Source organism: Pithys albifrons, chromosome 1 (genome assembly GCF_047495875.1).
Source record: "Pithys albifrons albifrons isolate INPA30051 chromosome 1, PitAlb_v1, whole genome shotgun sequence".
In the NCBI taxonomy this organism is placed as follows: domain Eukaryota; kingdom Metazoa; phylum Chordata; class Aves; order Passeriformes; family Thamnophilidae; genus Pithys; species Pithys albifrons.
The window spans coordinates 49,600,674-49,615,903 of record NC_092458.1 but is presented as its reverse complement, the minus strand read 5'-3'; the positions used below and the strand labels follow the sequence as shown (position 1 = coordinate 49,615,903).

Genomic DNA, 15,230 nt, shown 5'->3' with positions numbered 1-15,230 from the left:
AAGGGCAGGGCAGAAAAAGGAAGGGAAGGGAAGGGAAGGGAAGGGAAGGGAAGGGAAGGGAAGGGAAGGGAAGGGAAGGGAAGGGAAGGGAAGGGAAGGGAAGGGAAGGGAAGGGAAGGGAAGGGAAGGGAAGGGAAGGGAAGGGAAGGGAAGGGAAGGGAAGGGAAGGGAAGGGAAGGGAAGGGAAGGGAAGGGAAGGGAAGGGAAGGGAAGGGAAGGGAAGGGAAGGGAAGGGAAGGGAAGGGAAGGGAAGGGAAGGGAAGGGAAGGGAAGGGAAGGGAAGGGAAGGGAAGGGAAGGGAAGGGAAGGGTCATTCTATGGAATATTGCAGTGAGTGAAATGACAGCAGAAGAGGAGTTCCCTTTGAAGAAAGACAGATTTAAATGCTGGCAAAATAATGGCTATTGGCTTTTTAAAATACTCAATAAAATTCTCTTTGGCTTTGATATATTGAAGGTTTACAAAATACGATTCCCAGCTTTGCCAACAATAAGAGTTTGAGGTCCTCAAAGAGGAACACATTCTAGCTTATCCTTTCTACAATACCAAGATCGAAACTGACTATGAAACATGAAAAAAAAATCTGTGTAGTGTACCAGATTTCTGACTCATCTGTTAAATCAGCTATTCTAAATGTTATCCTTGGAGTGCAGCATTTCTCCCTATAGGATCCAAGGTTTAATATAGCTTTACCTGAGAAATTAAGAATGTATGTTTAAGTATGATAGCTATAGCAAGCAAAACTTAAGTATGTATTATGCATTCCTTCTATGGCTGATTTAAAGTACAGATCTCATCTTAATTTGACTTGTGGATAAAGGCAAAAGGTCATTTAAAAGCTATTGGGGCATTCAGAGTTGTATGAAGAAATGTCTCCTTAGCTTTTCTTTAAATTTGGGTTATGTGTAAAGAGATAGTAAACACATAAAGAGACACATTCTTAAAACTCAGATCACTAATTAATATTGTTATAGGTATATATTTAGACAAGAAAAAAACCAGTTATAATTCCCGTACAGTACTTACCCATTTTAACATTCTCACATGGTTGTACAAACAGGATTATAACAAACAAAAGAAAGCACTTTATTTAATGAATAAATAATCAAGAAGCATTGGTGAAGATAGTCTTAATAATATGCTGCTTCATACAGTTTAAGTACATCAAACAACAAAATCCATAGTCCCAAAATTCCATTAAATAATACTGAGTAATTATGTGACTGATAATATTTATGTATATATATATATATATAATATATATATGTGTATATAATCATATCATTATGCGTAATTAAGGTATCTATTTACATGCCATGCAATATTAAAATGTGTTGCAATACCTAGGCACAACAGGTGGATTTAAGAATGGCTATGGTAAAAAAAACAACAAAAGAAAACAAGGCCAAAACCAAAACCGAAACCAAAAACCCCCCTTATTTTTGAAAATGAGGGATATTACTTTCTTTAAGTCCTTTCTTTTAATAATATACGATAAGAATCTGAGATCCCTTCTGACAGCTAAAGGCATCCTTATGTTTGCTATTGTACAATCAGGGTAGCAGTAGAAGTTTAAAGCTGTAATTAGAGCCATGAGATGCTGTAGTTAGACAAAGCATTCTTACTTCAAAACTTAGAATATGATGTATGTCTGTGATATTCTTCTCATTGCAGACCCAATTATGTGAAATTTGGAGCTTCTCCTACAGGAAGATGCTTACTGCTGTGTTTTAAAGAAGTTAAGTGCACTCAGTATCTCAAAAGACCTGCAGATTATTTGGCAGGATGAGGACACATGTCAGCACATAAGTTGTAGTACTGCCCAGTAAAGTGATGTGCCTGTATAAATGAAAACAAATAAACAAACAAACAAAACAAAACCAACCACTTCTGATATTTCATTTATTGGCATGTATTTCAGTTTATAAGAAAAACCTGAAAATTGCAAATCTGCTTATTCTCAAGCATTTGGTAGTTCACCGCTTAATAAAGGACTTGCTATTTCTGTTACTAATTATTGGACAAGTCCTGATATTTTACTTTGTTAGAGGTTCAATAAAGCCTGAAGGATTAGAATCTGGTCCTCTATGTTATGATCTTACTTTCAACTCAACTGGTTGAAAACAAAGTATAGAATGATGTCTCAAAAGAATAGCATTTCATAATAAAAAGCAGCTACATTAAATAAAGAATTGTATTACAGAGAACTCAAACTGGAAAAAAAATAAATTTCCTCAAAATAATTTTTGAAAAAAGGATATCTCATAATTTTACAAGGAAGCAACTACCAATAAGAGTCTTTTTTTTAAAAAAAAAAAAAAGAAAAGTCAGGGATGGTTTTAGATTATCAGCTAATTATATTTGATGGATGTGTCCACTAAGGTAGTGAGCAGTGAAAGTTAATAAAACTAATGTTAATTGAGTTACAGCTCAACTGTCCATGATATACTGAGCTGAATCACACCTCTGGGTGATGTTGTATCATGTTTTCCGTGTATTAAAATGCCTTTCTGTGCTCTAGAATTGGTTCCCATTTTCAGTTTTTCATCACAGCAGCAATGATTACAAGCATATAAATTAATTAAAGTTGAGACTTTGGAACACAGTTCCACAGAAGAAGTATATTAAATAGGAAAGAATTGAGCTGTGAGTACTCAGTTGCTTTCGCAGCCTGAATTGGCTCATGTGAGCACATGTTCTGGAGAGAACACTCACTGCTTATTTTCTCATTCTATTGGAAGGATACATGCCATAAGCAAGTTTATCATCTGAATCAAGGTAAATAGTTTGTAGTCACGGGAAATCAAAATTTGCACTTCTCTCTGAACTGGATATGACACCACTCCTGTGCTCTCATGTCAGTAGGAATACTTTTGTAACATATATTGAGGTATCAGATGCTACTGCCTAAGGCTCATAGACACTATCCCTGTGCCTTCTGGCATGTCATGAGTTCTGAGGCCTGGGGATCCCCTGACATTGCCCATCGCCATGTTCTATAATTCTTACTGTGTCTTTCATTAAAGCAACTAGTGCCTCCCTTTGCCAAAACATCCCAAGATTAAACTTACTATCAATGTTATAATCTTCATTTCTTTATTTCTTGGTCTTCTGAAATCAGCTCCATCAGTCTTTATCAATCCTGCTCCTTACTGTCATATAGATATACAACTCCTGCATTTATGCAGTATATGTATCCAAAGCTTACTAAATTTCTCCCTTAATCTACTCCATGCTAAAGTCTTAAGATTCCTTCAGATCATGATTCCTAATAATAACTTGCTAAAAGTTAAGAATCATATTAAGCAAGGAACATGAATATAATTTTCCTCATATCTATTTGTTAAAATTGATGTATATTTCTGCATACTCCTAATTCTGCTCCATATATTTGTCAGCCTTCCATAGAGTTCAGGTGAATTTCAATCAGTGACATTAAGAAATTTTTTACCTGTTACTCAGAAAATACAATACAAAATCTGTCTTTCATATTATTTCATCATGCTGTGGGGCTCAATCATCTCACCATCATACTTTCTCTTCAAGTCACATTGTCTGTAAAGGATCTCAAGAAGGCATCTAGTACATCTGCTCCCTCTGACAAAGAGCAGCTATTCTTGTTAGGTATTCTCCCTTTCTCTCTTTAAAATTCCAAAATCATCTCCAGGCAATCTGTTCTAGCACATCACTGCTTAAACCACTGGAAATGGTTTCACAGTTCAAGCCTGAACTTTCTGGTGTTTGTTTGTTTTTGTTTTTTTTTAAAAAGTAGTCCTGTCTTCTCTTTAGACAGCAGTGCTAGTACTACTGGTTGAGCAAACCAAATGGTTGTGAATGAAAGGGAATTTACTAAATACATGTTTAGGGCCAAATCTAGATTCTGTGGCAGCATCTGGAAAATATTAATTCAGGTTAAAAGGGCTTAAGATACAGTTCTCAGTGCTGCAGATGTTTTCCTTCCTTCCTTCCTTCCTTCCTTCCTTCCTTCCTTCCTTCCTTCCTTCCTTCCTTCCTTCCTTCCTTCCTTCCTTCCTTCCTTCCTTCCTCCTTGCTTTTTTTTTTTCTTTTTTTTTGTAATAACTATTTTCAGGTGCTTGCAATTTAAGCCATATTTCTTTTAGCTCCTCTTGCACAGGTTGATAATAGCACAAAGTATGGAAGGTTGGGATAGAATATAGCTCACTTTCTGTAACAACAGTCACATCTTTTACTTTCCATCTGTGATAGAAATGTTTACAAATTTAATCTGTTTTAAAAGACACTCATAATTTAAACTAGTTGGTGCTATTTGGGTTTAAAGTAATTAGTGTATTTCTCATTTTAATACAGAACTCAGTGCCTCTCTGCTTTAAAACTCAGCATGTTCAAAAATAGGTTACTTTTATTGATACATACTTTTCAAGGTTGTTCAGCTTATTTTTCCTTCTTTTTTCCATTTTTTTCTATACTGCAACAAAAATGATTATATAACCAAACAAATTTTCCTTAGAGGAAAGAATTTACCGTATTTTGTTATGAATTTATTCTACTCTCAAAAGAAACACCAAAGTGTGGTAAGTGCTGACTTTCCTACATGCTGCCCCTGTGCTTGCACAAAAACTCATGCAAGGATGCTTATTACATGTGCCTACATATGTTTAGCAAATCTAGGCTAGATTCTGCCACTCTTGTGCTAATTAACACTTTATCCAATTCAAATAACTCATTTTGAATAAGTTCCTACTTGCATAATAATGAAAGAATATGGCCCTTAGGATTTATGATTTGCTGCATATTCCAGTCTTATACATATCTATATGAACCAAATGGACCATGATATGCTTAGAAAAATAACTGGAAATTCAGAATGAAGCAAAGAAACAAACCAACAACAACAGGAAGAAAGAGAAATTAACAGGAATAAAGTCCCTAAGGCATCTGCCCAAGAACTAACACAACACAATCAGGAATTCAGAACATTTATTGCAAAAGCTGAATAACTAAATAACGTTGAACTGGCAAAGCAGTAACAAGGATAACTGGTTAGATATTTATTCTGTCAAAGTCATAAAACACCCCTCACAAACTGACATAAGTACTGCAATAAGCAATGCACTCCTAGCCCATTTTTAAGCCTTTTATACTGTGGAAGTAAAAAAAAAAAGTGAACTACTATATACAAAACATAAAGAAAGAAAAAACAAAAGCTTGTGGTTTTTGGTAACAATAAATTCACCTTCAGATTAGCTAAATTTGTTACTTTAACTGATGTTTCACTGCGGCATAAGAAACTTTTGCTTTTTTTCCTGTAAGGACTTTTCATGCTATTTATTTGTATAAGTCATCTTTCATGCCTCAATAAAAACCATCTAGAAATGTTTGGATTTTGATTTGCTTTGCGTGCAACTTAGATCTCACTAACATTAGGAGTCACTCTGCTGGTTTGACTGAGGTGACGTGATACTGGTACCTGCCAGGCATTGACCAACTACGATAACAAACAGTTAAACAGCAATAATTAGAGATTTAACCCTTTAGTTCCCCCAACTAGCCTACCAGGAGAATGCTCTGTTACATCATGAAGGCACAACACATTAAATATTCTGTGGCTATGGTCTAAAAACACTTGTGTTACTACAGCATTAAAACAGATGAAGATCAACACAAATGCTGCCATTTCAGCAATACAAACTGTCTTAGGTATAGACACACACCTGCCCAATTGGAAAAATATTATTACTGTATTTTTCTCCTGTAGAATTTCCCTCATATATTTCAGCTGGAATCAACATCAGCTATCACTCATTAAATGACAGACTACAGCTAATTTATTCAAGGATCTTAATAGCTTTCCCCCTCCACCCATCAACACACATTTGAATATTCTTTTGTTTTGCAATTTCCCTGTTTTATGAAACATAATGGAAATTGAACAAAAGCTGCTAAGTTTTTAAGCCCTTACAGAAGTTTTTTTCACTTTTTATATTAAATAAAATAAAAATAAAAAAGAAGAAATTCTACCTGAATGATTACATCAGTTACTACTATATAGAAAGAAAAAAACTATATTTTCCCCTTTCTACAACCAACATTTCTTCCCAGTCCATCACTCCTTTTTTCACTTTTAACACAAGTGGTTTGAGTTCCTTGGAACATTGTGTGTCAGACAGACTACTAACACAGAAACACCATCACTGAAAATAAAAGCAAAATAGGAAGCCAATGAAAGAAATTAAAAAGCAACTGTGAAACACAGAAATATGCTACAGTATCTTTTCAAGTGAACATTATAGGTCACAAAAATTGTAAGTAATAATTATTTCTATTTACAAGTATTTGAATGTTGATTGACTTATAAGTGTCCACTAACATTGTTAATAGCACAATAGGTTTAATGTATACAGCTTCAATTGTTTGCAATATGATCTCAAGTATAACGATCCCAGCATAGATCAGTGACAACAAAAGCACAATGTTTGTTCTAACAATGCTTTTCAATCTTTGCAATCCACAGAACTTCCACACTCTCTCACTGTCCAAATGCATCTTCTATTGTTCATAGCAGCAGTCCAGGGTCAGAAACCAAAGAAACAAAAAAGGATATTTGCAAACTGGAGAGATCTCTGCAGAATTTAATCATGTCTATTTAACAAAACACACAACTAGTAGAAACACTCTCTCATTTTTCAAGACATCATACCTTCCACGGTGCTAATATAAAGATATGCATATCTCTCCTAGGTGAAGCATAGTTCTAGAGGTCTACCCAGTACATAAAGCTCTGACACACACATAGTATTAGCAAGTCTAAGCAGGCTAAAGTCATTGGTCCAAAGTAACTGTTTCTTATAGCTGATGCTCCTTTGGACTCTCCACAGCTCCCGAAGCCTGTTTATAAGACTTCAAGTTGGCCAGAGGAATGTCAGTCATGTGGTTGCCAGTGTTGAAATGGCCCTCACTGGAACCATACTGCTTTCTATCACTGAACTGGTTTCTGTTGCTATCTTCTTTCCAGGTCCTGGTCAATGTGTGTCCATTAACTAGTTTGTCCTTTTTAGCCCATTCTTTCTGAGGTGCAAAGGTGGAGAGAGGAGACTTCGGCTGTTGGTATGGGCCCAAGGTAGGTGGCATCCAACAGTTGTCTGAGTGACCCAAAACCAGGCATTCTTGAGTACACATCTCTGTAGCTTCAGCTAATCCTCGTGGCCCAAGAGGCCCATCTGTAGAAGAAAAACAAAAAGAAAGAAGAAAGAGGGAGAAAGGGGGAAAAATATATACAATATTAGATTGTGAAATTTGGCATTATACATAGACATGAGAAAACTAACAAAGCTTCTGCAACAAAATATTGTGCTGGTAAATGCCACATACGTTTTCATTCTGTTAGAGAGTTGTTCCTTTGTAGGGCATATACTCCCCGGATATGCTACCTACTTAACTTCCAGAAGTGGAAATACAGTTCAATTATCTCTAAGTTATTGATCTTGGATCCTACTATGAATAAACCAAACTCCTTTTTTTCAGTGATTCTAAGAAAATAGAGCTAGGTAAGTGAAAATGTCAGAGGAAGTAAACATACCCTTTCAGGTTGTGAGAATTAATGCTGTTTATAAAGGCCTATCATTTGGATCTATTCTCTTCTGCTTTCAACTCACTTTACTGCTGCAGAACCTTGGTGAACTAACAGCATACTGAAAACTGAAAAACATCTATACTATCCAAAAACTGGGTTTGTCCAAAAGGAATGCTGTTTAAAGGATTTTTCTAAGGTCCACTTTTTTACAAACATGAGTTGGTGCATAGTTCTAGACTTCTACCTTGTGGATGCACACTCTGATGCACAGTCTCAAAAAGTAAGAGGTAAGTCATTGCTGTAAAAGAATTGTTCTTATAATTCTTTGTAAGATAGTAATATAAGACCACAGGAGACATAAATGAAGTTTGCTGAAGTACTATGCATATTAAATATCCACACCATTTTTGACACAGTACTGAGAACACAGCTGGCCAGTTGCAGACCTCTTGCAATCAAGCAGACAGGTCACACGTGACTTCAGCAACCCTAAATTCCTCTCAGCCTTACTGCATTTTCAAATGGATTAATTTGCTCATCTGATCAGGCTGGATGTTTGAGGAAGAGGAAGCCAGGAAAAAGGCAGAGAAATCACTTTGTGTGCCCTTGTTAGATATTTCTCAATATCTGAGATATTCTTTGTCATGATACTTTGCTAACTGTTGTAATTTTGACCAAGAATTTTGAGATGCCTTTTCTTAACTTCAGAGTAAATCGACTGGCTAGTACTGCAGACATTGGAAGGGTTGAGGAGACATATTTCCTTGATTAAACAGCCCAGTGACAGAAAGGAAATTATAGATTGATTTTTGAGAAAGAACATTAGCAAGTAGTCATGAATAGCAAAGTTAATAATGAGAAAAAAATGTCAGTGGTGTTTAAAAAAAAAGTGTATCTTAATATACTTGAGACTCAAAGTGATGAGTGAAACACTCTAACAAAGATCTCTGTGTTAAATGAGAAAGAATATTTTATTGTCTTGTACTCCATGCATATACAATAAATTACCCTTAGTAACAGATCTTTTTCTGAACACTGACATTAACTCAATTAATTTTATGGAAACTCCTATTCATTTCCCATTGCTTTTAAAAAACAGGTACAAAAAATACCATCAGGTATATGTCTACATGTTACAATGTAATTGTCCAGTCTGATCTCTGAGCAGCTCCTCTTTTTGAATATCTGGAGAATATACAATACTCTGTTGATGTGACAGAAAAACTAAGCTATATGTCTCAGATTTGGCCTCGTTTTTTTACCAACCCTGGACTGCCCTCCTCCCTCCTCCCAAAGCCTTCCCAGCAAAGGGAAAAAAAAAACTGAAAAGAACTCAAAAGAAACTGAACTGAATTAAAAAGAAATTATATTTTCTAACATTTGCAACCAGGTATGCAATGTGTATACACTATGTAGGGCCCCACCCCAGGGGAAAAAGGGAAAAGGGAAAGAGGTGCTAGTTAACAAGAAATAAGAAGAGACAAAATCAAACCAAAACAAACGAAACAAACAAATACAATTAAAAACTCTAAGAAAGGAGGAGAACAGGCAATGATACATTCTCACCACGTCCCGAGCTAGGAAAACCAACAACCACAAGGGATCGTCCAGGCTCTCCCCTGCTCCCCCGAGCTCGCCGGAAGAAGGAAGACCAAACTCCTTCCTATCTCCCCTCCTCCTCTGTTACGTGGAAAACGTGTGGAATACAATGTCCACTTCCTTAGTTATACCTAGTTACTGAGGAAGCCATGGATCAAACCCATCACACTATACTAAAATTTGCTATCACATTCCTCAAAAAAGAAAGTTTTCTAATGCTGAAAACTAATCAAGGTTACTTTCCATTGAGAGAAATAGAAAATGAAATATTTAAACCAGAACCATTAGAAAAAATGCAACTGTAAGTAGGACCCGAAGTGAAGATTTCAATGAGAACCATGAACCACCATTCTAAAATGAGACCTGGAAAATACTTTATTTTTTTCCTATAAATTCTTTGAATCTTCTAGTGTGAAGTTCTGACTAAACCGAGCCAGTAACATAGTGAGAAAAAATCCAAACCAAAATAATAGTAAGTAAAGTACTCATAGCATACTGTTAACATTTGCAAAGGTTTATCTATAGGTTAAAAGCTGATTTTTTTTTTTCTGGCTGACAATAGAAGTTTAATTATTTTTTCTTATTTCAGAATCAAAAATTGCAAAGTGGCAGAACTATTTTCAACCTGTCTACTCTCACAGTTCACTACTATTTTGCTGACCAAAGAGGAAAGCTTTGGCAGGGATGAAAACTTTCAAAATACAAAGAAAACCTTTCACCACAGAATGACACATTTCAAGAAATACAGTGCATGCACTCTGTGCTTCCAACCTACAGTGGAATAGAAGGTTAACAGGAGAGCCTTCAGTATGATAGTTCTTAAGAGGATAAGTTACTTTTTCTGTTTAGTTAAATAAATTTCAAGAGATAAGACTATCATTTCCATTTAAAATTTAAATGAGCAATAAGCTGGTTTTCCTTAGGAATAAATATGCATGTGGCCCCTATAATCTACATGTCAAACTCCTTGGAAGATTTGCTTCATGTGTTTTGCTTTCTGCAATAACAGTGCTAGGCAGTTACTGCTGTTAAACTCAGACTGAATTTTAAACATCCTTTGCTTTAGCCATCTTTAACCTGATAGACTTTCCAGAGAGCGCTAGAATATTTAGATATTTGTTGCTACTGAGAGCAGCAGACAGGAATGTGGTGACAATGCCGAGATGCTCACCTGTTCAGGAACTGCTCCTTGGGTTTTTTCAGTTTGACAAAATACCACTGCTCTGTAGAAGGCAAATTACAATTTTTGTATAGATGTCAGTCACACCAAGTGACAGTTGTAGAAAGAGTGAGAAGAGTGAGACCCTCTCCTTTTAGGATACAATTGGGAAACCCAGGGGACACTTGTTCTCCCAGTGCAAGACACTTCTTATAGCTGTATACCTTTTCAAATATCTATGAGTTATGTTATAACCCTGCACACACCTCTACATATGCCTGCATGTATAAATGTATGAATAAAATGCATATCCCAAATTGAGAAAGGTTCAGACCTTACTCAAATGAGTATGAATATTTTCCAGTACTCTGTCTCATGCTTTCTAATCTTTAAAATACAGGGAATGTTTATCTACCTTACTAAATATTGTGAGGAATAAGTTTAAAAAAATGCTTAGCTAAATTTCATCAATTATATAATTAACAACAAGTATTATTTTTTTCATTTTTGGTTTGATCCATCACAAAAGAAAATGAAATCCATTATTTTTCTTATAAATGTAGATTGTTAGAATAATATATTTTACTGTTGAGCTACTACAAGGAATGATTATACTTAGTGATTCAGGAAAAAGACAACTTCATTCACAATGTGAGTGTTGCCTGTCAGAGATATCTGCAGTTAAGACTCTTAGAGATAAGCATAATTTTTTTGTTAAATGTTATTGCTAATAATGTCAATGATTCTACAGATGTCCTGCTGTGAGACAAAGGAAAAAGCCAAAAAGGTGAAAAAAGGATCTTGCCTACAAAGAAAGGAAAAAAAACAGTCTTTCAACTATTAGGGTTTTTTCAGCTTCTCTTTTATTATGTTCTCAGCCATACAAAGTTTATTCTTTTCTAAGAATCTTTATTTTTCATGTTGCTATTAAGTAGAAAATGAAATGATCATGAGCAATATGATGGGAGAAAGATCTTCTGGGGATTGCTTTAACTGAAGAGTTGGCTGCTGTGTATTGAAAAAGTGTAATGTTGCTTTAATGGTAATCATCTTTCTCCTCTACCACTACTGAACAATAGTTTTTCCCCAATTTTCTAAAGTTGTTTCATTACCATAGACAATGGCAAGACTTAAATTCTATTCCTACTGCTTTAATTTTATAATTGCATTCATTTGTTTCATTTCTCTTTGCAAAAATGCTACTTAAATTTCTGTATCAAGCTTTTCCATACTGAAGTACTTTACTCATATGTGGTGGAATTTTTTTTTCCAAAGTATTTGTTCTCAGAACAATCCATAATCTATGAGGCTGGTTATCAGTCTTGGCTGCTTGAATATATAATGACACAAGTGCTGATAAAACTGTACAAGCCATCTGTCTCTGGAGTTAAATGTTTTGAAAGCAAACACAAAAGTGCATAAGAAACACCCTTTTAAATTGTCTTTGTAAATATTTATATCAGATCTTACCCAAAAATGCTTGTTATTTTATTCTGTTAATAGCTGTCAAGCAGATGCATGATTTGCCTACTCAAAAGCAGACAGGTGTAAGAAGGAAAATAATGTATGCCACTCAAGAGCCGGTCATGCCCTAATGCTGGAATTTCTGTGTGGTCTTTTATCTCTTTTTATTATACCCAGAAGCTAAACAGCTATTTCATTGATTAACTTACTGCTGCAATTAGCAACTAGCTTCTGGTGTGATGACCAGCTTCTTTTCAACCTGTTTCTTTAAAACTCTCTTGCTTTAAGTCAGAAAATTAAATCTTCAATTCTGAAAGATTCAAGGCCACAAGATAAGTTCCACTCAGTGAGATTTTTTTGGTGTCAGAAAGAAAAACTAATAGCTACTCTTTTCCTGAGGGCACTAACATTAAGTATAGTGCATTTGAACATGGCCACAGTTGTGTTTGAGACAATCATATTTATTTAACTTTTCATATTGTATCTTAAAAAGAAAAAAAAAGAAAAGAAAACAACATCAACAACATTTTCAGTTCTATTTTACCTCAAATACAGAAAGTTTTTTTAGGCTTTCATGGGCTATTTTACTAAATGACCTTTTCCAAGCCTTCAACACATATATTGGAACTGAAATGCCATTATTCCATTTCATAAAGGTTTTCCAACTACTTTATATATTAAATATAAAAACTGGAAAAGAGTTCATAATGAAAAAGATTCCTCTGACAATTTTGTTCTTAAATATCAGCTAAATAAATAAGAAAAACTATTCTTTGTTTCTAGTTTGTTAAAAAAAATCAAGACTACAAAGCCACATACATGCTAGACATGTTTTGTTGCTATTATTAATTAACAGCAAGATTCAGTCATTACAAGAAATATATTTTTAGTGACTTATTCCATGATCATTTCACTTGGCATAGTGCTGATAAATTCACATTCTTTCCTCAAATCAGCTTATTCCTATCTTTTTGGCTGCCAGTTTGGGTAGACTTAACACTACCACCTTGCAACCTGCTGCTTCCCTCTCTCCTTCCTGGAGCTCTGTCCTCTGTACTCAGGTACAGATCAAGAAACCCCTGCTATTTTCTGTTCCCTGTCTTGGCCCAAACTTTCCTTTCATCACAGCTGAAATAAATAACACTGTAAGGTTAGCTCATATCTGTGATACTTAGCAGAGATAAGCTGTCAGAACCCTAAATTAGCACAGCAACAGGAAGGACAGGAAGCAGGGGAGGTAAGGGTGTGAGGGACTGCCCGGAATACAGAAAAGCAGGAACAAAAGTATTTTATGAAAAGATAGGAAAACCTAGCAGAATAAGATTTTCTACACATTCTGTGAAGTACTTAAGTGATCCAGATGGGTTCCAAAGAAATGTAGGTATCCAACATCAAAACTATAATTTCAAAAACTATGTATGACTTCTTTGATTACGTGGACAGCTAAATTTTGAAGGCAACATTATTCAAGTACTGAAAATTCCGTTTCTACACAATCTTCTGATGACTGTGTACTAGTTTTGGCTTTAGTCAGCATAGGTCCCCATTTAGGCCTCAGTTTTTAGCAGGCCTCAAAGGTTGTGACACAGATTAGAGGGGACAGGCATCATCTGACTTAAGCAGCCATAGAGGTATTTCATATCATCTGACATCATCAGGAAGTGTCGGGGAGTATAACAAGCAAGGTGGGAGGAGTCTCTGGGCTCTTCGGTCCATGCTTCTGACCAGGACGGTTCCCGCTCCCTGACTGCTGATATCAGGCCCTCCTGCCGGTCGGCACATCTGCTTAGCCAGGGACGTGAGCACATTCCTGTTAATTCCTCTTTCCCTCTTGCTGGGAGGTTTCCTCTGGGGAGGGGGTTTGGTTGGTTTGGAGTTTCACCTGTTAGCTGGGGCGACCTCGGTGAGCCTGTTGTTGTTTCCTGTCACTATGTGCTATTTCATATTCTGTGTTAAGCTCTCCTCTTCTCTGTATAAATATAAAAACCTCACTGTGTTTAAAGCCTCGTTTCTGCTGTTTTCCCTCACTCTCCTGCTCTGGGAGTGGACTTTTTGACTGGGTACCAGGCAGTTGGCATTTTGCCAGCTCAAACTATAACAGACTGACATGTCTATATCTTTTCAGAGTAAAGAAAGCAAAGGAAAAGTTAAGAAAGTATTTTGTACTTCTTGTCCCAAGTTCCTTTCACTTTTAGCTGATCCACTATAAAAGTTATGATGTTCGTTTGTTCATTTTCTTTCTTTTTTTTTTTCTGGTACTATTACTAGTAATTGAATACTCACTCTTACGATTTACAAGGAACACCTCCATAAGTAAAGGCTCTGCTATCAATATGTTATTTTTATCTGACTTACCTGTCTGCACCTATTTTCACTTACTTTCTCTGCATTGACATAGACATATAAAAACCTCTATGCATATCCATGAGTGCATGGTCAGGAAATAGACATGTTCTATAGAGTCCACCCTTTGAAGCAGCCTAAATAAAATTTTAGTTCCTTACATTATCCAACACAAGACACCTTCTAAGAAGTGGAATAATTTTATAACACTTTTGAGAATAAAGTATTTGATTTCCTACACCTGCTTACCTACATATATCTTGAAAGGAATTTTGTGGCCTGTATCTGCATAAGAGAACAAATAGACTGCTTTATTTACTGTCCAGCTAGATGCAAAGTAGTTGCCACAAGACTAAGCGTGCCTTTTGCTATGCCTAAGCAAATACACTTAGAGAAAGCATATAAGGAATTTCAGCAGTTTAATTAGGTTACAAGAGCAAGTTGCCAATAATCCCATGAAGTCTTCCAAAATTGTTTGCTTTGAAAAGGAAGGTCAGTCTATAGGCAGGCCATGCGAACATCTCTACCTCCGCCATCTTAACACACACTTGAAATTAGTATAGCTCTATGTTATTACATTTCTGGTTTAGTTCTGATGTTTTTATAACAGAAATTATTTAATACTGAATTTATTTGGAACTTAACTCTTAGTGACATCTTAGAGTAAGAAATACATTATTAAGTCCTAGTTGTACTTTCTCTTTGTTGCTTGAAGTCACAGAGATTTAACCAAATTCTTGTCTTTAGTTGTCTGTAGAGAATGGTAAGCAGCCCATCTCCTAATTTCTACTGAATAAAGCTTAAATGTCTCCTGAGCTTGTGAGATGCTAGGGGTCAAGTTTACTTAATGCTGTCTATTGCTTCTGAATAGATAGACAAATGGACATATGTTAAGCTTGTGACCGTTCTGCAGAAAAATTGCGACACTGAAATTCAAAGTGCATGGTCCTTGCAAGAAGGGTGGAGGAAGTTGCCACAGGAGGTTGCTAAAAAGCACCATGGTCTGGAGCAGTATTGAGCTCCCACTGAACAGCTCAAACCTTAATGATCCAGTGTTTTCCACTGCTTATAAAAATCTAGTTTTGTTTTCATGGATTTTGTGTTGCCTGTGTT

General features: G+C 35.8%; 1 protein-coding gene across 3 annotated transcripts in view; it reads right to left on the bottom strand.

Moving 5' to 3' along the window:
• Positions 1-1,122: 1,122 nt before the first annotated feature.
• PCDH9 (protocadherin 9) overlaps positions 1,123-15,230 on the bottom strand; it is a 696,488-nt gene continuing 682,380 nt past the window's right edge. For all 3 annotated transcript variants that reach the window (XM_071550221.1, XM_071550212.1, XM_071550230.1), the window contains one exon: positions 1,123-7,199. In XM_071550221.1, coding sequence (XP_071406322.1) covers positions 6,826-7,199 — 374 coding nt within the window. In that variant the 3' untranslated portion in view covers positions 1,123-6,825. The remainder of the gene's footprint in view (positions 7,200-15,230) is intronic.